Source organism: Canis lupus, chromosome 11 (genome assembly GCF_011100685.1).
Source record: "Canis lupus familiaris isolate Mischka breed German Shepherd chromosome 11, alternate assembly UU_Cfam_GSD_1.0, whole genome shotgun sequence".
Lineage (NCBI taxonomy): Eukaryota > Metazoa > Chordata > Mammalia > Carnivora > Canidae > Canis > Canis lupus.
The window spans coordinates 63,131,865-63,156,775 of NC_049232.1; the positions used below are offsets into that span (position 1 = coordinate 63,131,865).

Below are 24,911 nucleotides of genomic sequence, written 5' to 3' on the forward strand. Positions count from 1 at the left end.
GTTTGTGACAATAAGACTATCTCCTAGAGTTGTTATAAGGAGTAAATGAAATAATGAGTGTAAAAGATGTGAAATAGCACATGTTCACAGCAGTGAGTAACAGCTATCTTGCATAGTTAATGTGGATTGTTTGAATTCTCTGTTTTATCTATATTTTTATGAGCTTCTGTAGAAATTTTTTACCTGTGTAGGTCTTTAAAACAAAAGAAAATGTGCTGGGATATTTGGGGGAGTAAGAAATAGTTTCTTGTGGGATGTTGGCAGGATTGTTGAGTAGTTTATGACAAAGGTTTTTTCTCCCCAAGTATAAATAAATAACCACAAGTACTTTGGTTCTCTTGATTGGACTCATATAGGGAATTTCTTCTTTATCTGAGAACATGGGTTCTTTAAGTCCAGTGTACACTGGCACTGGAGCTGTTTATAGTTTGACACTTAGGTACAACATGGGACCTCAGTGGCAGTAGTTAAAGAGTCCTTGGAATCAGAACCAGACAGGATAGAGATCTATACAGAAATTGGAACACTGTGATAAACACAAGGATTATAAAATGTTTAGTTACTCTTTTTTTTTTTTTTTTTTTTTTTTTTTTTTTTTTTAGTGTTTTGCCTTTTGTCATGTTTCTCTGTCTGACCCAGTCCATGATGTTTGAAGGGGTTTGATTCATTGCTCATTTAGGGCCTCTTTCCAGGAAGTTGATTCCTTTAAGAGGGGGTTCAGGTAATAAAATACTTCCCCTAAGCCTGCTTGCTGAGCTTTGCTTCAGGCATTCTGAGACACTGTTGCCTAACTTGATGCTCCTCCCATGTATATTTAGAAATGCATTCAACACTCTTTTCTAGTGAGAGACAACCCAGACTCCAGTTAAGTTGTTCTATCAGAAGGTTGTTGGTCAGTTCTGTGTATGGGAGGGAACTTAAACAAATTTTTTTAATGCATTGGTTTCCCAAATCACTTAAACATTGCATGTGTAATTAAATATGTCTTCATTCAGTGCAGTATATCTTCTTTTCTTGTGTGTTTTCAGCTCTTGAAAAGCTCATAGTGAGAATTTCAGAATTAATCAGTACATTTTTAATGTGCTAGTATCATCTATCCAAATTTATTATTATCTCCTTTTAAAATTTCTTCCCGGGGGTACAGTTTTATTTACCCATTCTCAAAAGTCAGTATTATGTTTTCAGTCCTACAGAGGTTGCATAAATCAGTAGATGATGGTACTGACCATCCAGAGAGAAGATCCTGAGTTACTTGGTTGGGCTTTATACATCAGCTGTTTACTCTTACTTCCCCCAAATGATCCCCTTAGAGAAAGATAACATGGGAAAAGAAGGATGAGAGAAACTCAGAAAATTGGCAGTTTAAATGTGCCTTTGTCCTTTCCTCTGTGTTGTAAAACATTGAGTGTCCTGTAAAGCACAAAACTTAGTGAGATTATCAGGAGACACATTGGTATTAGTTTGAAGGACATCAGAAAGTTTATTCATCACCACTGGTCTGACATTTCATTAATAGGCATTTGTGTCTTTAGGCCAGTTTTGTTCTTTGAAAACTACCTATTACAATACAAATTCTACTTATTTCTACCTTAGAGAAACTGCGCATGTGCACAAAGACTGACTACATTATTTGTAGTTAAAGACAAATTGAAACCAATCTAAATACCTCATTAGTGAGAGAATGACTTGACCTGTGATTTATACGTATTAGAGAGCAGTGCTGCTCCAAGTGGAGGTAGACTGCATCAGCATCACTGGGAGCTCATTTGAAAGTAAACCTCTAACCAAAATCTGAATTACTGAGGAGTGGATCTCTGAAACCAGCTCTCCTGCTAAATCCTCGGGCTTCCTAAAGTTTGAGAAGCCCTGATATCCAGTACTATCAGCCAGCTGAAGTATGTAGTATGTATGCATAGTGAGTGAATGTGGTTTCAGGGCTTTGTTATCAAGTGAGAAAAACATGATGAAACAATATGGGCAGCAACCATAAACCAAACAAAAGCCACAAAACATTGTCATACATTTTCTGGGTATGGATAGTAATGTGTAGAAAAATAGTAGCAGAGGGACAGCACCCTGATAAGTGGTTTCCTCTGCAGGTGGGGAAGGAGAAGTGGTGAGGTAGAATCAAGATTAAAGGATTATGGTTCAGCTGCACCTCGCTCTTATCTGAGATACGTAAAGAAGGAAATTTTAAAGCAGTGTGCAGAACAGCACAACTTGTTTTGTAAGAGAACTGGAATGAAGGAGACTAATCCTGCCAGGTAGTAAAATGTATTATACTGGGTAATGATTGCAATAATTTAGAATGGCTCTTACTAGAAGATTGCTCAGTTAAATAGATGGTAGTCTAGAAACAGACCAGAATACAAACCAGGGGACTTAGTGTAAGATAAAGATGTAATTTCAAATCACTGTGGGGAAAATGCTGTTGGGATTAATGCTTAGCCAAATAGAAGGGGAAAAGATGGATCACATACCTTATATCATAAAAATAAATTCTAGATAGATATTTAACATAAAAGTGAAGCCATAAACTAGAGAACATGGGAAAAATAAAAATAATTTAAAAAGTCATAAAAGGAACAATTAATAAATTTGATTACAGAATTTTTTTTTTTTTTAAGATTTAATTTATTTATTCATGAGAGACAGAGAGAGAGGCAGAGACCTAGGTAGGAGAAGCCGGCTCCCTGCAGGGACTTAATCCCGGACCCCAGGATCCATAGGATCACGCCCTGAGCTGAAGGCTCAACTGCTGAGCCACTTAGGCATCCCTACAGAAAGAATTTGAAAGTTGTAAACCTAACTAAAATTTCCCTATGAAGAACTTGATTTGGCCAATTAAGTGGAATACTGTGTGGTTGTGGGGAAAATTTGAGGTCGTTACAGTTATGTAAGATAATTAAGAATAAAACACACCCAAAAGCAAGACACAAGTCATTGTTATATAGAAACTGGTAGTAGTGATTGTTCCCTAAGCAGGGGTCATGGGCAGGAGAATTAGTTTTTTTTACATATAATTCTTTTCAAAATTTTGCTTTCTATATAAGTTACCTTACATAGTTAATGAAGATAATTTAAAAATTACTCCAAAAAATCAGTTTAATCATAGTGATCATATTGGATGTTATGCTATGCACTCTGCTAAACACTTTATAGCAATAACCCTATGTACAACACTTTGGGATAGATACATGGCTGTTCTTGTTGACTTCATTGTACTGATGAAGAAACTGAGGCTTAGAAAATAATTTATGAATTCAAATTTAGACACTTGCTTTGGTCTTGCTATGCTACAGGAGGGGTGGGGGGACAGAGGAAGAGGAGAGGGAGAATCTTAAGCAGGCTCCATGCTCAACTTGGAGCCTCACTCAGAGCTTGATCTCCCGACCCTAAGATCTTGACCTGAGCCAAAATCAAGAGTTGCACGCTCAACTGACTGAGCCACCCAGGTTCCCCTACTGTGTTTTGTTTTTAAAATTGGGACACAGGTATAAGTGTATGTTGTATGTATGTTTTAATCTAAACTGCTAACTGCTACTTTTACTACTTTGTAAACTTCAACTTTTCTTTGGCCTACTCTTCATGGTCTTTCATAATCCTGTTTTTGTCTACTTTGTTTCCAGACTTCTGCAGTTGCCCAGCAGAAACTTAGTCCTTTTAAACTGATTTAAGTTACAACTTAGATTTTATCACACCTCTCCATTTTTTGCCTTGACTTGAATGCCTTCTTTTAGTTTCTGTGTTCAAAACTTACCTATAAGACCTAACTGAAATTCTGTTATATAAAGATTTCCTTGGCCTTTCCAGCCTGACGTGGTTTCTACTTTGGCTATTTATTGCGTATAGGTTTCCTCTACTATTTGAAAGTAGAGCATTCCTGTGAAACATATTGTAAGCCGAAATGACATAAAGCTAAGAAGCAACTGCTGTAAATTTATGTGGAAAAAATTTTGGTCATTCCCAGAACCATAAAATAACCTCTCAGGCTTTTCTGATAACTTAGGACACACCTTGCTAAATTTAGATGAAGCATAGATGCTCACAGGCACAGTTCAGAGCTATGGTGGCTTGCTCCTGAGGTGCTTGCTGAGTATAGTCCCTGGGGAAGGAACTTGGTGGGGCCACCTCACTTCTCAGGGTGTGTTCCTCTATAAAGACTTGCTGCAAAACAAATGAAACACCATTTTCACTTTTCTCATAAAAGAAATACTTTGGAAAAGTGGGGGATACTTGTTTGGTATAATTGTGACTTGACTTACAGATTATTTAACTTCTCATTGTAAATTCTTTTTTTTTTTTTTTAAGATATTATTTATTTATTCATGAGAGACACACAGAGAGAGGGGCAGAGACCTAGGCAGAGGGAGAAGCACGCTCCATGCAGGGAGCCCAGTGTGGGACTTGATCCCGGGATTCCGAGATCACGCCCTGAACCGAAGGCAGACGCTCAACCACTGAGCCACCCAGGCATCCCTCGTTGTGAATTCTTTGGGGGAAATAGTTGTGTGTTAACTTTTTTATGTTCCTTAAGTGGTAAGCATTCTGTTCAGTTGTTATTTTGTATCTTTGGACATTTAAAATGATGCATTTGCAAAATAGAATGAATTTTAAGATTGAACATTTTTCCCAAGCCATAAATGTTATGGGTAAAGCTTTGGGATTTAATGTAGAAGATGGTTTAAACACTGTATGTAGCCAGACTTTCACATTTAATTAAAATCAAACTCTTTACAAATTGGACAGTTCCTAAACTTCAAGTTTTATATACTTTCTGATGTACGATTCTCTAAAAACTTTTTCAGTACATCAGGAGATTCTTCTCGGTCAAACCTTTTTGAAGATGCGACAAGTGCACTTGGTAAGTATCTACGTTGTAAATAACGCAAGAAATAGGGAAGAGGTTCCAAATTTCATTTTTCTAGATCATGAAAATGTGTTCATTCTCATGGTTGCATATAATCAAGCTGCTAAATGATTTGGATAATTGCTCAGTTAATGCTACTAAAGACTTTGTAAGTTAATATATTTATATATTGAATCCTTTAAATTGTAGTGTTACTAGGGTTAAGCATATTCTTTTAGTCAAAGCAGACAATTTTCCATTTTCCAAATGTGAATTTTAACTGAGGTCTTAACAAAGTTTGAACTGTGGATAGGCTTATTACAAAATGTTTTTGAAATGGGTACAAAACGTTACTAAGTCTGTCTCTCATTTGATCTTTATTCATCTCCAGCCTTTATTCCAGTTTGAAGCCCTGTCGGGTCCCATCTGTATCTTGATGCTTGTATTGTACTTGCAGTGAATGTACTTTTCTGTCCCCCAACTTTTACTGTCTCAGATAATGCTTTTTCATCTCCCTTCACACTTAACCTGCCAAAATCAGTCTTGTTTTTTTCCCTATTTTCCCATTGTAACACCTCTAGTACATTTCCTACTGTGCTTGCTAATTGTTGCTCTATTGGCAACCCCTTTCCTCTGCTTTGTAGTGTTCTACTTTACTAGAAATGGTAGGGAGGCAGAAGATAGGGAGCAGCAGCTTCAGTGATAAGGGCTTCTAGATTCTTTCCTGAGTTCCTGTAGCAGCAGGGTTCCAACAGCATTAGCACTTCATAAGATCTGGGGGTAGGCCTCTGACCTAATGGGACTTGAACTCCATGATCCTCTCATCGCAGTGAAAGTGGTACCTTGGTTGCCCATAGCATGTAGGGGCAAAATGATTGTAAGTAATTAACCTAAGGTCACCCAGATATACCATACCCACATTTACATCTTTACATTTACTGTTTTCTGAGACTGACTAGTCTGCTACCAAATGAGTATCAGTTAGTGTCCAGTCAGCAAAATAGACATCACTTTCAAATAGGGAAAGGCTTAATCCTAGGAAGTTGGTAAAGAGATACTGGAAGTACTAGAAGAGATGACACAGAGATCAGTCAGGTTCTGTCTACCCACAGAACTGCAACCAACTGGCACTTGTCCCTGATGCTGCTGAACTGTCTGGCAGACACCGCTGCTTCCTCAGTTGGAAAGCACGAGCTTTAGCTGCTGCTACTGTGCCTACACCTCTGAAGGCAGTGTCTTACCTTTACCTCTTCTGTCACCCTGTACTACATAGGTTGTGGGATCCCTTTACTCTTTAATTCACCCAGTCTTTATGTTGATACCTGCTACTTTAAAACTTCCCTTCTTTGGCTTACAACACTACTCTTTTCTTGATCCATGCCTTTTGACTATTCCTTTTCAGGCTTTCTAGTTCTTTTTATTTTACCTGACCTTTAAGCATATGGATCTTCTCTAGATCATAGTTCAAAGTTGAAATTATGGGAATAAAAAATACCACTCACTCTTATACTGTAAGGATTCCTAAAATTATAACTCCAGTCTACACCTCTCTCTGAACCTGCAGGCTTGTGCTTTAAATTGCCAACTGGGAAACCTACAACCTCCGTAAATTCCTTAGGTTCTAAACTGAGTCCTGTTTTATTCCCTCATCTAATTATTCTCCTTTGTTCATCATTACTTGTATCATCATCTCCACCAAACATTTAGCATTGTCCTTGACCTCCCTGCCTCTCATGGCTGGTTGAGCCCAGGGTCTCAGGGTCTCATGACCCTCCTTCCTAATGTTACTGGAATATTTGTTTCCATTGCCACTTCATTGCCTTAGTTCACATCCTTACCTCATTGATAACTCCTGCATTATTCTCTTGTAACTGGTCAGTGGCCCTGTCATAGTGGACTCTGTATAAAGGCAGACCTACTGAGGTCATTGTTAATTCCTTTCACAGCTCCTTGTGACCTGGAAGAGAAGCCCAAAACTCACTCTAATGATACACATAGGTTCTTCATTACCTCTCCACTTTAGCTTCATTAGCACTCTCTTGTGTTGTCCATAGCCTCTAGTTTTCCTATGAGTAGTTTGCCCTTGTATTATTAAGATCTAAAAAGTATCAAACTGCTTATAGACATTTCTTTTTGAGTTTTATAACTTGATTAATTTTAGGAGGCATGATTTTAGGATGATGACTAGTTTTATAACTTGATTAATTAGGAGGCATGATTTTAGCATGATGACTAGGTGTGGGGGCTCTGGACACTGACAGCCTCTGTTAGTCTCTACTATGACTTATCAGCTATTATATATACCATGCTCAAAATAAGCCTCATGGAGTTACTGTGAGAATGACATGAAAAACACTGTGTCAAAATAGTGTAGTTCAGATACTTCACAGTTCTTAATTTTGTTTATGTTGTTAATTTCTGTATCTGGGAACTAGATTACTAAAAAGGTATTGGCACTTAAGTGACTTCGTGCTAGAATTAGATGAATGGGTAGTTAAGAAAATTAAAATAAGTTCTTTATGAAAGGGGAAAGGAAAAGTCAATAGCCTAAAGATACAAATACCACATTTGGTCAGTGATATTTAGTTTTTTAAAATTATACTTTTTAGCTATTAAATGCCTTTATTGAAAATTCTGCAGAGAAAAAAAACATTCAGCGATAATGAGTGTCGTCTGTGCCAGGGAGATGGTGTTGGAAAATGTCAGGGTCCCTTGCACAGTTGAACTTTTTGTTCAGATGGAGGAAGGAAAAGGGGTGAAACCAAGTAAATTGCAAATCATGATTAATGATTTTAAGGAAATAATAGCTTTCATAAAGAAAAACAGAACATACTTAGGATGGTAAAGTAGTACATTTTAAATTGAGAACTGGAGCCTGCAAAGGAACTGACCCTCAGAGAATCGTGTGTGTGTGTGTGTGTGTGTGTGTGTGTGTGTGTGTATGTGTGTGTATAAAGGTTCTGGGACATTTCTAGAAGGTATGACTTCTGAAGTGACCTGAAAAACATCAGTGTGGTTGGAGTGTGCTGTATGGAGATTGTTGAGTGTTGAGAACTCTAAATGAGATGAGGTTTTCTTTTTAAAAGCTCACTGTTCCAGCCAGCTAAAGAATGGCTTATAGGCTTGGAGGCAGGAAAGGAAGCAGGGTGTAATCCAGACCAGAGATTGTTGTGGCCTGGTCTTGAGTGAAGGCAGTAGAGAAAGAGGGAACTGGGTAGTTTTGCACTATAATTCAGAATAGGACCTAGCACATATGCTGGTGCATGAGGTGTGGAAGGGAAGGGAAAGGGAACTTTCGGTCACCAGGGTTTCTCGTTCTTGTGCATAGGTGGATAGAGGTGCCATTTATGGAAATGGAGAAGGCACATAATGGTGGGGCACGTCTGAGGGGGAAATCTTTAGAGATTCAAAGTCATGTATCAGTATTGGTTGAGGAGTGGGTGGAATGTGAGACATGGACACAGCCTGTGCAGGTAGCTATAGCTGGAAAGGGAAGGGAGCAGACAAATGGACCAATTCCTAGAAGAAGAATTGGGACGTGGCCAAAGGATTATGCTTCTGTTTTTTAAGATGACATTCTAGGATATAGTTAATTGCTGATGAGGATAATGAAGTGGAGAGTGAAGGGTGGGAGGTGGATAAAAGGGAGGATAACCAAAGGGTCCGGTTCTTTGAGGAGACAAGAAAGGGAATAGTACCCAGAACAGAAGTGGAAGAAAAGATGGCTTAAGTGAGATAAGTTTAGTTTAGAGAATTGGCTTTCTTTCAGACTGTTGTCTGTCGTCTGACATTTCCACAAAGAGCGAGTTTGGGTTGGAGGCAGCCTGTGGGAAGTGACTCCCTGGGATAACAGTGCTTGGGGCTTTACACCAACTCTGTATGGTATGTGAAAGTCTGACTTTCCTCCTTCTAACCTCTGCTTTGATGATAAAAGGTGTCAAGGGAAAACTAAAGTTGTTAACAGTTAAATAGATTGCTTGAAATGTCCCTCCTACTTGTTTTCAAAAAGTAGTTCATCTGTCTCCTCTAGGTTGTCTTCTCTGATCTGCTAATTCTGTCCTGTATTTGTCATACATTTGTATCTGATATTTTTATTGTACTTATACGTTAGTTTTCTGTTGCTACTATGGTAAGTTACCACAGACTTCTTTGTCTGAAACAACACAGATTTAAGGCACAGTAGGTTAGAGGTCTAACATAGTACTCACCGTACTAAAATCAAGGAGCTAAATCACTGGGCTACCACCAGGACTGCAGTCCTTTTTGTACACTCTGGAGGGAATTTGTTCTATGTCCTTTCAACTCTTCTGGAGGCTATGCACATTCCTTATAGCCCCTTCCTCTATCATCAAAGGCAGCAGCATAGCATCTGTGACCTTGCATCTTTCACATCTGCTTCTTGGACCCTCCCATTTATTTTCCTTCTTTTTTTTTTTTTTTTTTTAATTTTTTTTTCTTTCTTTTTTTTCCTTCTTTTTTTAAGGACCCTTGTGATTACATTGGGCCCACCCAGATAATCCAGGATAATTTCCCTCTCTTAAAGTCAGCTGATTAACAACCTTAATTCCACTTTGCCTTGTAACCTAACATATTTATAGGTTGTTGGGGGTGGGGGGGTATTATTCTACCTACCATATTATATATGTTGTAGTTTGTACTGTTAATAGTCTTTGTGTCCCTTTGCCCTGTAGTGCCAGAAGCATTGTATATACATACACACTCAAGAAATACGGGAGAAATATATATTAAATGTTGCCTTTCTTTCCCTCCCCACACACTTTTTTTTTTTTTTTTTAGTGACAGGTCAGTCTTATGAGAATATGGTAACTGAGATCATGTCAATGGGATATGAACGAGAACAAGTGATTGCAGCCCTGAGAGCCAGTTTCAACAACCCTGACAGAGCAGTGGAGTATCTTTTAATGGTGAGAAATATTTCACTTTATTCTAGTTTAAGACCAAAATATCAAAGATTTTAAAGGAATAATAACAGTTCATGGGAGAATGAGAGTATGTGCTAGTAATTTACATAATGCTTTCATTTTTCTTAGTATGTTAACATTTTGTGTTGGTAAAATGTAACCTAAAAGATTTTGATGTAAAAAAAATTAAATAAATAAATAAATAAATAAATAAATAAATAAATAAATAGTTTTGATGTGATTTTTTTAGATAGGAAAGGACATGGCTAAATGGGTTGTAAAATTGGCTGTCCACTCAGAGTACTACCTTCTGCCCCATTCGTGTCATCCTCAAAGGATGACAGTTTGTGTGTTTGGAGGGTGGGGACAGAAAAATCTAATCTACCCTTTTAGTAGCTTTATGGATGGCCAGCATACTTCTGGATATACAGTTTCTTTTTTTAAAGACATTATTTTTATTTTATTTGACAGAGAGAGTGAGAGCACAAGCTGGGGGAGGGAGAAGGAGAAGCAGGCTTCCCTCTTGAATGGGGAGCCCGATGTGGGGCTCGATCCCAGGACCGCAGGATCATGACCTGAACCAAAGGCCAGACGCTTAACCTGCCTGAGCCACCCAGGCACCTCTCCTGGATGTGTACTATTGAGGATATTAATTAATTCAGTTGGCTGGTTTGTCTGAACAATTTGGATTCTGGATTTTTGCAAGGGTTTAAGAAAAGTTTTAGAAGAAAAAAAAAAAGGAAAAGTTTTAGATTATAGACTCTTTAATTCACTATCTTTCCATCCATTCCCTGTTACCTGACATAACATTGTGTATTTAATTCACTGTTACTTGCCTAGTTCCATTGGCATTTGAATTGTTAGCTTCTTTATGGTCAGTAGTAGTCAAGAGATTTTCACAAACATTGGTTTCTAATGCCTGGAGTGACATCTAATGCCAGCAGCCATTACCCTGGATGTGATTCGTTATGCTTAATTCTTTATTTGTTTATGATTCTGACTTCTGATTTATTGAGAAATGGAAGCATTTGCCATTATCATCCCTTACCCACATGTAATATTTCCTTTTCATTCTTCTTCCACAATCTATGCGGCTTTCATAAAGACTTATTTTAATATGTTGTATATGAAAAGTCTTGTAAATCATCCATCAAAATAGTGTTCCAAAAGTTTCAGTGCAGTTTTAAGTTAAAAATAACTTCAGAAGACAAATGATACCAACTTAGAAAAAGCATCACCTAAATATTGAAATATTTAAGATTCTTTTTTTTAAATATTTAAAATTCTTATATGTACTTTTTAAGTTTTGAATAATCAACTTTAATTTTTACATGTGATACTTTCTGGATGACACTTTCTCAGAACCATGTATCTGTAGAGGAGATCTCCTTCCTCACTTGGCCACTGTTGCCACTGTCTCTGTCTCCATTAGACCTTTTTTCCCTAGAGATCATTTCAGAACTGCACATGCATCAAAACCTGTTTCTTTGGGTAATTTTTTTTTAAGATTTTATTTATTTATTCATGAAAGACACAGAGGAAAGAGAGAGGCAGAGACACAGGCAGAGGGAGAAGCAGCCTCCATGCAGGGAGCCTGATGTAGGACTCAATCCCAGGACTCCAGGATCACGCCCTGGGCCGAAGGCAGGTGCTAAACTGCTAAGCCACCCAGGGAACCCCTCTTTGGGTAATTTTAAGGCTAGGGTTACAAATGCAAACCTTTCTATCACAGAGCTGCTGAAAGTTTCTATAAAGTTTAGAATTAACTAAAGTAATGTATAGCATAAAAAACAAACATGCCCAATTTTAGTAAGATTTGTATTGACATTGTAAAATTCTAATAGCCTTTTAAAAATGTACATTATTATATGCCAAGTTTATGATCTTTGATGTTAGATGTAATGTGTTTGTTATATGTAATCATTTTTATGACTTATGTTTTAAATTACAAATCTCTTTATACCTTAGATCTACACTGCCTAGTAAAATAGCTGTTAAATACTATTAGTACAGGTAGCTGTTTGAATTTAATAAAATTAAAAGTATATTAAAAAATTAGGGCAGCCCGGGTGGCTCAGTGGTTTATTGCGGCCTTCAGCCCAGGGTGTGATCCTGGAGACCCGGGATTGAGTCCCACATCTGGCTCCCTGCATGGAGCCTGCTTCCCCCTCGGCCTCTCTTTCTGTGTCTCTCATGAATGAATAGATAAAATCTTTAAAAAAAAATTTTTTTTAGCACAGAGAACATTTTTTTCATCATGGAAACTTCTGGACAGTGCTGCCTTACATTATAGCAATATATATTCTTCTATACCATGCTCAGATCATTTCTAATCTCATTTGAATATATGCAGCTTTCAGATAAGTCTTAATCCTTTTAATTGAAACAGACATGTTTGATGCTTTTGGAAATTAGACAAGCACGTTAAATAGATCAATAAATCTTTTACTTTGTATTGTATTGAATTAACTTTGAATGACAAGCTATTTTAAAGCTGGGAAATTGTATTGTAGGGGATCCCTGGAGATAGAGAGAGTCAGGCTGTGGTGGACACCCCTCCCGCAGTCAGCACTGGGGCTCCTCCATCTTCGGTGGCAGCTGCTGCAGCAACTACAACAGCGTCAACAACCACAGCGAGTCCTGGAGGTTAGTCTGGGCTACTGGGAGTTGGAGGGGGCACGGTCCTGAGTTTCTAACATATGGTTAATCTGAGGTAAGGCTTGTCCCTGGAGCATCTGGAGGACTTTTCACACAAGGTCTCTATCCATTAATGTTAGAGAAGAGCCCAAAATGAATTCTCCCAAGTAGCTGTTACATATCTTCTTGCTGAGGCCTTAGCATTGTAATTTTGGCAAAAGGCATATGTTTAGCCTATTTCAAGGAAGAAATGCTTTCCAGTTCACATTTTGTGTTACATTCTGAAGCCAGAATGTTTGCTCACCTTGTCTCTTCTCTTTCCCTATGAATGTCATAAAATATGTATAAGTTCAAAGCCAATAGGATCCTAGTGATTATTATACCACCAAAGAAATAAAACACTGAGAAGCTTGAAGACTTGTATCTAGAGGTAAAAGCCAAGCTTGAATTTACCTCCCTGTACTGGCCAGCACCTACCCTTCCATTGCTAAAGGTGACTACAGAGGTAGGCCTGGTAGGCCCAGGAATTAACTGCATTCTCCTTCAGTCTCCTTCCGTATGCCGTATTGATAAAGTAATTTAAACTGTTAATTTTGAAGAAGCCCTTCTTTGATGCTTTTCTTAGCTCTACTTCAGACAGTCAGCTCTGGTTGACAAAAAGCCCTGAGCATTTTGTGTACAGTTTACCAGAGGACAGGCTTTTCATTTCTTCAGAAAGACGAGGCCTCAAATTTGATTCAGATATGGGCTCCTATCCCATTTAGCTGTACTTAGTGTGTTAACTTAGTTTCTGAGTCTGAATTTCTTCATCTATAAAACTGGTGTCACAGAAAGGATACTTCTCATACTCCTATGGCCATTTTAATTTGAATGATTTTCTTGAGTAATTTAAGAAATAACATCTAAAGAATTCTCATGGAAAAATAAATAAATAAAGAATTCTCATTAGAATTAGTAACCTCAAAAGCATAATTACATGCAATTTTTGACTTCCTAAGAATAATCAGACAACCACATTACCTCCAAAAAGTTGCAAGTTCTGTATCTTATTTGGCATCCTTAATATTTATTATTGTTATGGGATTTTGGACTAACAAGCTGTAAATACATTAGTACCAACTTGACTTGTATCTTATTTATCTCAAGCATTTATGTGTTATAAATGTTTGAAGTTTAATTATCAAAACCAAAGTTGTTTTTCTTTTTTTTTTTTTTTTCAAAGTTGTTTTTCTAATTGTTCAAGTTTGTGTTAACAAAACTTCTTATCTACATATCTGAACGTTTTAATTTTTTTTTTTTAATTTTTATTTATTTATGATAGTCACACACACACAGAGAGAGAGAGAGGCAGAGACATAGGCAGAGGAAGAAGCAGGCTCCATGCACCAGGAGCCCGATGTGGGATTCGATCCCGGGTCTCCAGGATCGTGCCCTGGGCCAAAGGCAGGCGCTAAACCACTGCGCCACCCAGGGATCCCTGAACGTTTTAATTTTTAAGTATTATTTTTCACTTACTTGGTTTAGAATTTCCTGGGAATTCAAGCTCAGGTTGTTTTGTTTGTTTTTTGTTTTCTTAAGCGTTTGGGTTGTTTATAAAATAAGCAGGTTTTTTCATTTTGTTAGTCCTGGGTATATATTTATCTTAGGAACAATTTTAGTACTTTTTATTTGATAGAGTACATGCAGGTCATAAATTCTCATTATTTGATAATATTGAGTGCCCAGGACAGTTGAGGAAAACGTCATTCTATACTCTCTGCCTATGCTAATAGTAATTTCTGTACCATAAGACTTGCTTGTTGGTACAATTGAAAAATTTTTGACATTATTTTATGTACATCTGAGAACAACTTTTTCACTTGACAGCATTTGCTGTCTAAAATTCTGATTGAACCAGCCTTTTGTATGTGTAATGGCTGCTTTTGCTTAAAAATATTTATGTATTTTTTAGGACATCCCCTTGAATTTTTACGGAATCAGCCTCAATTTCAACAGATGAGACAAATTATTCAACAGAATCCTTCCCTGCTCCCAGCATTGCTACAACAGATAGGTCGAGAAAATCCTCAATTACTGCAGGTAACTATTTAATTAGAGTTAATTTCAAAAGTGAATTTCTGAAGCATATCATATTTTTTAAAGTCTATGAGTACTCCCTTTCCCCCCCCACAAGCTCCGTAAACTTTTTCTGAGCTGCACTCAATAGAACATACTATAGGTTAGATGTACTTTAAAAAAAGAGTGTGTTGGGGGTGGAGGTTAGGTTAATTTAAATTGATCAGCTACTAACACTTTACATCCTTGGGGAAATACTTTATTAAAGAATCTGAGAAACTCTTTACCATAGAAACTGTTTGTAAAATCTTTTTTTCCCAAACTTATTATCAGTGCAGCACTGCCTCTTAAAGACATACCCATGGGCTTATTTAATGCTCAAGTTACAAAGTAAGTTTTATACAGCTTTGTACTGCCTACTAGTGTGGAAGATACAGAAGTTCTGTTTCTTTTTATAGGCCCCAAGTAATTTTTTTAACGTTAATTTGGGGAAATGGATGCATTTATGAGAGAGAATTTATTTTTTGTTTTTTAAATTTTGTTTATTTGAGAGCAAGAGAGCATGAAAAGAGAGAGGAGGGAGAGGGAGAAGCAGACCCTCTGCTGAGTAGGGAAGCCTGATGTGGGGCTCCATCCCAGGACCCTGGGATTATGACCTGAGCCAGAGGCAGCTGCTTAACCAACTGAACCACCCAGGCAACCCTGAAAGAGAATTTGAATTCTTTTAATTCTTCGCTGTTTACCTCACTCAGAAGTACCAAGTTTCGTTAATATTATAAGAGAGATCACATTGTTCCAAAGATTAAATAATGCAGAATCATTCTAAAAATAAGGCAGTTGCAAAGTTCTAGCTTTCTCTCATATTTGTACTTAGAATTCTTAGTTTCCTGAAGATACTTTGTCATTGCATTGGTTTTTTGTTTTTTCTGTTCTTCAAATTACCACAGCAAATTAGCCAGCACCAGGAGCATTTTATTCAGATGTTAAATGAACCAGTTCAAGAAGCTGGTGGTCAAGGAGGAGGGGGTGGAGGTGGCAGTGGAGGAATTGCAGAAGCCGGAAGTGGTCATATGAACTACATTCAAGTAACACCTCAGGAAAAAGAAGCTATAGAAAGGGTGAGTAGAAGTAAAGCTGAAAATTCAGTTCTTCAGTCACACTAGCCACATTTTAGATGCTCATTAGTCACATGGGGCTAGTGGCTGCTGCCTTGGGAGCACAGATACAGAATATTTCTGCCACTGGTGATATTATATTGGACAGAGCCAAATATAGCATTGTTCTAAGGATTAACAGTAGGCAAAGACCGTGTATTTTTCATCCCTGCTCTCACATCTTGGTCTTTGTGAAGCCAAGGGACTAGCAATGAATGCCAATCTAGCTTTATAAAATAGTTATAAATATTTTTAAAAATTAAAAATTTCATCTAGGTCTTAAAATTTATGAAGAAAATTATATTAAAGTGAATGCCTAACTCAAGATTATTCATTTTTTTAAATTTTACTTTACTGCTGTCACTAGAGTGTAAAATAGATATGTATGTGAATTATATATAAAAAATATGTATGTTAAACATCAGAACCTGATACCATGATTCTGTTTTCATCCTTACTAGGTTAACCAGTTTACATGAGGCACTGCAGTAACTTAGTTTGCATGATACAAAGACAAGTCGTTCATTTTTCTCTGGCCTTTATTGTTAATATTTGTAAATAGGGAATCAGTTACTGCCCTGTCTTATTTTAGCAAGTGTGTTGAGATGGAAGTCTTATAAAGAGCATTTTAATACTTAGAAAATCATTTGAAAGATATTTTGTCCATATATATGATAAAACATTTCAAGTGTTCAAGGTTTATAATTACATGTTTCTTCAAAGATACTTTATATATCATGCTAATATTTCCCCCCTCAAGTAACTGAAGTGAGTGAATGATACTTGCCTCAATTGTTCTATAGCGTTTTTAAATTTTTTATTATTACTTTCTTTTAATGGTTAGGGGTATCAGTTTTTGATTTCTGTTTTGAAGAAGATTTTTTTCTTTGTTGCTTGTGCCTTTGGTGTCATACTAAGAGAAGTTGCCTAATGGAAGGTCAGAACAGAAGACTGACTCCTGTTTTTTCTCTGAAGACTTACATAGCTCCTGTATTTAGGTCTATGTGATCTTGTGTGAATTTTTGTTTGTAGTGTGAGGTGTAGAAGTTTAGCTTCTTGTTTTTTGTATGTGGATATCCAGCACCGTTTACTGAAAATTCTGCTCTTTCTCCATTAAATTGTCCTGCATCCTTGTTGAAAATCAAATAGCCATAATTGTGAGGGTTCACTGGGCTTTCAGTTCTGTTCCAGTGATCTATATGCTTATCTTATGCCAATCAATACCTCACAGTCTTGATTACTGTGGCTTTTTTGTGGTAAGTTTTGAAATCTCCAGTTTTCTTTTCTCAAGATTGTTTTGGCTGTTCTGGATTCCTTGCATTTCTCTATCAATTTTAAGATCCTCTTGTCTGATTTCTAGAAGAAATGCGAAACCAAAAACTGATTGGGATTTTAATACTCTGTATTTTTTCTGCAGATCAGTTTGGAGAGTAGTGCCATGTTAGCAACATTCTCACCAAGCCATAAACAAGAGTTGCCTTTCCATTTATTAGATTTTCTGTAATTTCAGACATGTTCTATAGTCTTTGTACTTCTTTTGTTAAATTTATTCCTCAGCATTTTCATTCTTTTTGATGCTGCTATAAATGGAAATGTTTTTCTTAATTTTAGTTTTGGATTGTTCATTGCTTAGCTGTATAGAAATACAACTTCTATCTTACAACCTTCCTGAACTCCTTTATTAATTCTGATAATTTGTTTCTTAAGATTTCCTATTTGTAGAATATCATTTGCAATTAGTTTTAATTTCTTTTCCAATATGGATGCCCTTTCTTTCTTTCTTCTTTTCTTTTCTATTCCATTTTTCCCTCTTTTCCTTTTTTCTTTTCTTTCCTTCCTCTTTTTCTTTCTTTCGTGCCTAGTTGTCTTGCCTACAGCTTTCTGTATACATGGTATTGGTGAGTAGAAATGATGAGAGTCAACATCTTTTGTCTTGTCCCCAATCTTGAGAGACCTTTCATCCTTAAGTATGATGTTAGCTGTGAGTTTTACTAGATGCCCTTTATCAGGCTGAGGGAGTTCCTTTCTGTTCTAGTTTATTGAGTGTTTTTATCACAAAAGGGTATTAGATTTTGTCAGACGCTTTTTATGTGTGAGATGATAGTATGGTTTTGTTCTCTTTTTTGTTAACACTTTATTACATTGATTTTTGTATGTTGGACCAGTGTTGCATTCCTAGGATAAATCCCACTTGATTATGGTGGATAGTCCTTTTTATATATTGCTGGATTTGGTTTGCCAGTGTTTTGTTGAAGATTTCTGCAGCTGTATTCATAAGGAATATTGGCTTGTGGCTTTTTGTGTGTTTGATGATTTTGTCTGGTTGGGTATCAGTAATACTGGCCTCATTGAAGAATGAGGAAGCATTCCCCCTTTTCTGTTGGTTGGAAGAGTTTATAAAGAATAGTTTTAATTTATTCAACAGTCGGTAGAATTCACCAGTAAAATTATCTGGGCCTGGATTTTCTTTTTGGGAAATTTTGTAATTACTAATTCAATCTCTCCATTTGTTATGAAGGGCTATTCGGATTTTCTGTTTCTTGAGTCAGTTTTGGTGGTTTTGTCTTTCTAGGAATTTGTGTATTTCATCAGCATTATCTAATTTGTTAGCATACAACTGTTCACAGTATTTTCCTAAAATAGTTATTTCTATAAAAAGTAGTGTTTCCACCACGTTTCTGATGTTAGTAATTTGAATCCTCGGATTTCTTTTTTTTTTTTTCCCTGTTCAGCTAAAATGTTTGTCAATGTTGTTACTCTGAAGAAAAAAAACAACCTCTGGTTTTATTGATTCTATTTTTCTAGTCTCTATTTTACATATTTTCTCTCTAATATTTATTCTTTTTCTCCTGCTTGCTTTGGATTTCATTTTCTCTTTTTTCTACTTTCATGAAATAGAACCTTAGATTATCTATTTAAGATCTGTCTTACTATAGATAATTACAGCTGTAAACTTCCCTCGAGGCACTGGTACAGCAGCATCCTTTAAGTTTTAGTGCATGGGATGTTTTCATTCATCTCAAATGTTTTCTAATTTCCTTTGTGATTGCTTCTTTCATCCATTGGTTAAGGATTATGTTAATTTCCACAGATTTTGAATTTCCCAAATTTTATTCTGTTACTGATTTCAGAGTTCATTTTACTGTGGTCAGAAAATGTATTTTGCACAATTTTAATCCTCTTAAATGTATCGAGACTAGTTCTGTCACCTAACATGTCTTTATGGAGAATATTTGATACATACTTGAAAAGGATGAGTGATCTGTTGTCAAGTGTCCCATAAATGTCTATTAGGTCTAGTTGGTTTTAATGTTGTTCAAATCTATTTCCTTGTCAGTCTCCTGCCTGATTGTTGTGTCCAGCATTGAAGGTGGGGATATCAAAGTCTCCAGCTACTGTTAAATCACCATTTATTTCTCCCTTCAATTCCGTCAGTTTTTGTTTCATGTGTTTTGGGGTTCTGTTGTTACATTTCTTTATAACAAAGTCTTCCTGATGGTTTATCATCAGAATATGTCCTTGTTTTTAGTAACAGTTTTTAATCACAATGTGTATTGTCTGATATTAATATAGCCACTCCAAGCTTCCTTTTTGTAATTGTTTGTGTGGTATATATATCTTTTTTCATCCTTTTACTTTCAGCATATTTGTGTCTTTGAATCTAAAGTGTGTATCTTGTAGAAGCATGTAGTTGGATCGTGCCCTATCTACCTTTTACTTCAGCTAGCCCAGCTTTAATCTGGACCAGACCTAGGTAACAAAATCATTTTTGAGCTTTTCTTTTCCTTTCATGGATGAATATTAATCATGCTGAATTGAGACCTTTTTTTAAGGTCATTTCTTGATACAGTCTAATACAAGGTGATTTAGACAGTTGAACAGAGGGTTCATAAATACTTGGCTGACAGATATATAGTACCTAACGAATTAGATAGCTGAGTGCTTAAAGACTTTCAAAATAAGCAGTCATTTTTGAATCAAAGTGATTTTTTTAATAGACTAGGAAAACCACTAAGTAGCTGTTATCACCATTTAAAATTCTATAAAAATTAAGCAGATATAGAGTACCCTAATCTTAATCTCAAAATACATCATGTAATATTATTAATAATTGACCACCCATTTTTCTAGGTGAGGAGATGGAGACTGATAGTTGAGCCTACTGACATTCTTTACAAATGATTGGATGAAGTAGTTAAACAATCCTCTTTCATTGCTCTTATCTGTATCTTTCCCCCTTACATACTAAAAGCTGTTTGATTTATACATTTCTATAGGGTCATTTATTTTTAAACCACTGAAGTCAGCAACTAATTTTTATTGTAACAGAGTGTTAGCAGAGTATCTGTTTGTCTAATGGCTTTAACTAGCAGCAGAGTTTTGTTGGTCATTGATAAAGGAAAGGCAATAGGTCCCATCTAGTTGCTTGGGGTTGGACATGAATCCACACTGAAATAAGCATGTGTTCCATGTGTTGTTTTCAAAAGCTTTTTCATGTCTTCATGTTTTCAAATGCTGATCTGCCTATACTGGTTCTGCTGGAACCCATGTGTGTTTTCTCTCTTTTCTTCCAGTTAAAGGCACTAGGATTTCCTGAAGGACTTGTGATACAAGCGTATTTTGCTTGTGAGAAGAATGAGAACTTGGCTGCCAATTTTCTTCTACAGCAAAACTTTGATGAAGATTGAAAGGGACTTTTTTTTTTTAATCTCACACTTCACACCAGTGCATTACACTAACTTTGTTCACTGGATTGTCTGGGATGACTTGGGCTCATATCCACAATACTTGGTATAAGGTAGTAGATTGTTGGGGGTGGGGAGGGAGGGATCTAGGATATAGGGCAGGGATAAATACAGTGCATGTCTGCTTCAATTAGCAGATGCCGCAAATCCACACAGTGTGTAAAATATTATACAACCAAAAATCAGCTTTTGCAGGTCTTTATTTCTTCTATAAAACAGTAGGTAACTTTTCCTAGGTTTCACTCTTTTTAGTGTACTAGATCCAGAAATTTAGTGTAATGCCCTGCTTTATATTTCTTTGACTTAACATTGGTTTCAGAAAGAATCTTTGCTACCTAGAATTTACAGTCTCTATTTCATGGCAACACTGGATAATGGCTTTGTGAAATTGAAAAAATTTTGGAGCAACTGTAAACAGAAATGCCAAATTATTGATGGTTATTGTTGCTGCTTCAAATACGTATTGAATTAATGTGTAAGAAAGCCCATTCTTTCATGTTAAATACTTGGGGGGGAGGGGGTCCTTTTCTTAAAATGAAAATAATTACTGCTATTTTAAAATTTCTTGATCATCGAATGTGAGACCCTTCTAACATGATTTAAGAAGCTGTACAAGTATAGGCAGAGTTATTTTCCTGTTTACATTTTTTTTTTTTTGGTTTGTTTTGGGAAAAAATTGGTAGGTGTCTAATTACTGTTTACTTCATTGTTATATTGCAGTAAAAGTTTTAAAACCACCATTGCATGTTTGCTTTTGATGTATCCCTTTGTGAAATTAGCACTTTGGGGCCAATGGAGAAATGCAGCATTCACTATCCCTCTCTTCCCCTTCCCTCTGCAGAAATGTGTTTGTCAATAAGTCGTGAGTTCAAATTGCTGCCTTTTTTTTAAACCCACAAAAATGCTGATTCAGTTCAAAATTAATGCAAATGTTTCAAAACTGGGTTTCTGATATTTGTAAGTGTTTTTCCTTATTAGATAAGAATGTATGACCATTAAAGTCATTAGGATTATATTACTTTCAAAAAGAGAAGGTGGACAAAAGTATAATCCAGCATCTTTTATTGCATTGGAAAGACTGGTGGAATCTTCTGGAAAGGTTGGGAGATGCAGCTGGAAAAGTACTTTGGAAAATATACAATCAAGAATATCTCATGGCATATTAAAAGAAAAATCTTAATAGCAGTGTTGGCTTTTATTTGAATTTTTTTCAACTGTTTTTATTAGAATCTTCATTGGCATTATTATTTGATCATAAAGAGGGGGAATATGTCTACTTGTTGAGTTTTTCAAATCTTTTTTCCTGAATATAAATAAGACTGTTTAAAGGAATAGTTTTTTCTCCTACCATCTGATACCGAGTAAAGAAAATGAATTTGCACAGATTTCTCCCTGCGTAATCTCTTGGCAATAATCCTTAGCAAAGTTTGGGGATGACTTTTAAGCTTTTACGTCATGCATTCGTACCTGTCTCTCATGAAAATAAATGAGACCATGATTTCTCCCCACAGTGTTATCATGAGTTTAATCTTCATGTGTGTATTCCTTAAACACGGCAGACCTTTGGACTTTGTATTACCTGTATGTTTTATAATGGATCATGCAAAATGTCTCAGGAGAATAAAATAAGGATTTGTAAATATGTTCATCTTTCAAGGCAAAGCAAATGAGTTGGGAAGAGGGCATTTCTGGTCGAATAATGGAATATTTTCATTTTTTTTATGTCATTCTCTGCTGCCTAATTGTTCAGCATAGCGAAAACTGGAAAAAAGCAAAAAGCGAAGAAAAAAGAAATAACCACACACACACACACACACACACACAAACCCCAGCAGCAGCCTCTTCTCTGGAAAGTGACAGCAGAAATTGGTGGCATGGAGTTTTTGTCCTTGGACAATAAAACCACAAATAGTGGGATTAATCATTATTATAAGAAGACAGTTGAGGCCAAGTTTTGGCCATTCTTTACTTTGTTTTATCTGCCGAAACAATTAGCCAAGATGCTGTGAAAGACAGGCTTTTTGTGACCTTTTGCTGTTGTCTTTTAATTTACAAACAGTTTTGGTAAATCTCTTAATGTAAGTGGCTCTTTGACTTTGGAATTTTGCGTTTGAGGTATTCTGTTTCTTGAAATATTTTTATTGTTCAGTTGCTCTGGAAAATGTGAGGAAGCTTAAGTTTATATTAAATTCTTACTGCCATCCTTTAGTCAAATATGTCTTCACATTGTTTAAAAATATTATTTTCCAGCATATAATTTTTTCCTGTACTACATGGCTAGGAGTCTAGAGAATTAATTATAAAATATTTTCAATACATCCACCATTGCACTTCTCATTTTTTAAAATGATCCCTTTGCCATATAGAATCTTAGATTGAGAGCTGACAGTGCCTGTGTCACCCATAGTTATGTTTTCTTCAGTGATGGGCATGTTAGGGGGCCAGGTGCTGGGTCAGTTTTATTGGGTCTCCTGTGTCCTCAATCAAAACATCAACACAGAGATGGAATACTTGCTGGACCGTAGATCAGTGTTCATGAGGGCTTTTTGAAATTTTAAATTCCCTTTTTTCTCATGCTCTTGTCGTACAGCAACCAGCCTAATAAAACTACAAAATATTCGACCAAAATTAAGCAATTTCATGGTGTAAATCCTTCCTGACCAAGTCGGTTCTGGTGAGCTCCCTAGGCATGAGGCTTGGGTACAACCTGTCATGTTAGTTGACCTCCCACATCCATTTCGAAGATCAAAGCCAGGGACTGGCTAACTTCAGTCCCATGAGCTGGGAATGGTCTTTACGTTGTTTTCAAAAAAAGGATTTTATGATGTTGAAGATGATTATTCAAATTTTAGTGTTTATAGTTTTATTGAAACCATGCTCGTTTGTTTACATATTGCCTGTAGCTACTTTTGTGCCACAGAGGTTCACTGTTACATAGTTGGAGATGAGACGGGCCTACAAAGCCCAAATAATTACTGTCTGGCCCTTTACAGAAAAAACCACCGCTGTTTAGACTGTGATTCACCCGTCATATATTAAAGTGTATGATGCTTCCTGTTCTTGTGTCATCTTGGCCTCTTGACTTTGGGTCTTAGCTTCAATTTGGTTTGCTTGAGACCATCACAAGCTCTTTCCAGAGTAATGGTATTAAGCATATGTGCTAGCCTAATGTATGTGGTGTCTTAGGTACCGCTTTGACATTATTATTTGCTGTTGCTGCGCCATTCCTTGCTCTTAACAGTTGGATAATGAAATTCAGCAGTAGGCACACTTCAGAACACCTGGCATAGTGATGAATTGGCCAGAACAAAGTCAGATGAATGCACCTGGGAACCTTTGGGCTCTAGAATCAGAGTTGAGACCATTGGAAGAAGCATCTTAACCACAGCTGGAAGAAGAGAGTGGGGGGAACCCCAGAGGGGGAGTATAACTGTTGGACCTGTTTGGGTAGCGGACTAGTTTCCAGAACAGTGTGGGTAGTTCGGGAATGGGAGGATGGGAGGGGCAGTGACAAGACAGGGAGAGAAGGCCTGGACTTGCTAGGAAAAGGATTAAGCACCGCAGCAGTGGTGGTGACAAGTTGGCTATAAAAGGCCGCCTCTCCTGGGGGTGGGTGGGTCGGGAGAGCAGTGGTCCCTCAGGGTCTCCGTGGAGAGGAGGCTGGGACCCCTGAAGAAACCTCAGTGGTGACAGATCGGCTTCGTGTGCGTGGTGCTGCCAATTCCGCAATGATTGATGAGGAGGTCCCTGCCATTGAGTTGGAAATTCTGACAGAACATTCTGAGTAGTACTGGATTCTTCACCCACTTGTCTTACAGGAGCACAGATTAGAAAAATAGCCATCACGGACTTCTGGTTCCTGTGTCACTTCATTTTCCAATTTTCTTGACCTAGCACCTCATCCTTTCCCAGCTGGTTTGGTGGGAGTTACTCCTGTTGAGAGCGCATAATCCTCCTCAGGCAGTGAGGAAGCTCCTCTGAACCCCGGCCGTCCAGCAAGCAGCCTCGTCCCACCCCCACCCCCGCGTTCGGGACAGCTGTCACTGACTGAAGGTTGGGGGGCTCCTGCTGGCTCTCCAGATGCGCCGACCGCATGGAAGCCAGTGGCTCGCGGGCCTGGTGACTGCCTGTGGAACTGGCTTCCGTCTCGGACAAAGTCCAGAGTCGTCTCAAAACCGATGATTCGGCAGTAAGAGAAGCCAGTCTGGGTTCTAATTTGCAACAGCAAGTTAGAAGAATACTTGGAACATTACTCAAAAGTGGCTACAAACCGGATGAGAATGGTTGGGGCTGGTGGCGGTGGCCTTGGAACAGCTGAGGTGAAGATATTTTTGGACAACGTTAGGAACCTTGGAGTGATTTTTGCAACTTTTAGGTTTTTTGGTGGTGGCGGCAGGGGGGCAGGGTTCAAATTTCTTTTTTGGTCAATTAGGCCTCCCTGTGTTGGTTTGATAATAGCTTCACTAATTTTTACTTTGTGTCCAGTTCTGAGGAAATTAAAGTACAATATTTTCACTAATTATTTTCATATCTTTAGTGTTAAAATGTT

The 24,911-nt window shown here is 37.2% G+C and overlaps 1 protein-coding gene across 2 annotated transcripts in view; it reads left to right on the forward strand.

The window, feature by feature from the left end:
* Positions 1 to 23,419, forward strand: part of RAD23B (RAD23 homolog B, nucleotide excision repair protein) — a 45,916-nt gene extending 22,497 nt beyond the window's left edge. For both annotated transcript variants that reach the window (XM_038553033.1, XM_038553034.1), the window contains exons 5-10: positions 4,809 to 4,864; positions 9,647 to 9,774; positions 12,285 to 12,417; positions 14,360 to 14,487; positions 15,411 to 15,581; positions 20,192 to 23,419. In XM_038553033.1, coding sequence (XP_038408961.1) covers positions 4,809 to 4,864; positions 9,647 to 9,774; positions 12,285 to 12,417; positions 14,360 to 14,487; positions 15,411 to 15,581; positions 20,192 to 20,305 — 730 coding nt within the window. In that variant the 3' untranslated portion in view covers positions 20,306 to 23,419. The remainder of the gene's footprint in view (positions 1 to 4,808; positions 4,865 to 9,646; positions 9,775 to 12,284; positions 12,418 to 14,359; positions 14,488 to 15,410; positions 15,582 to 20,191) is intronic.
* Positions 23,420 to 24,911: the final 1,492 nt, after the last annotated feature.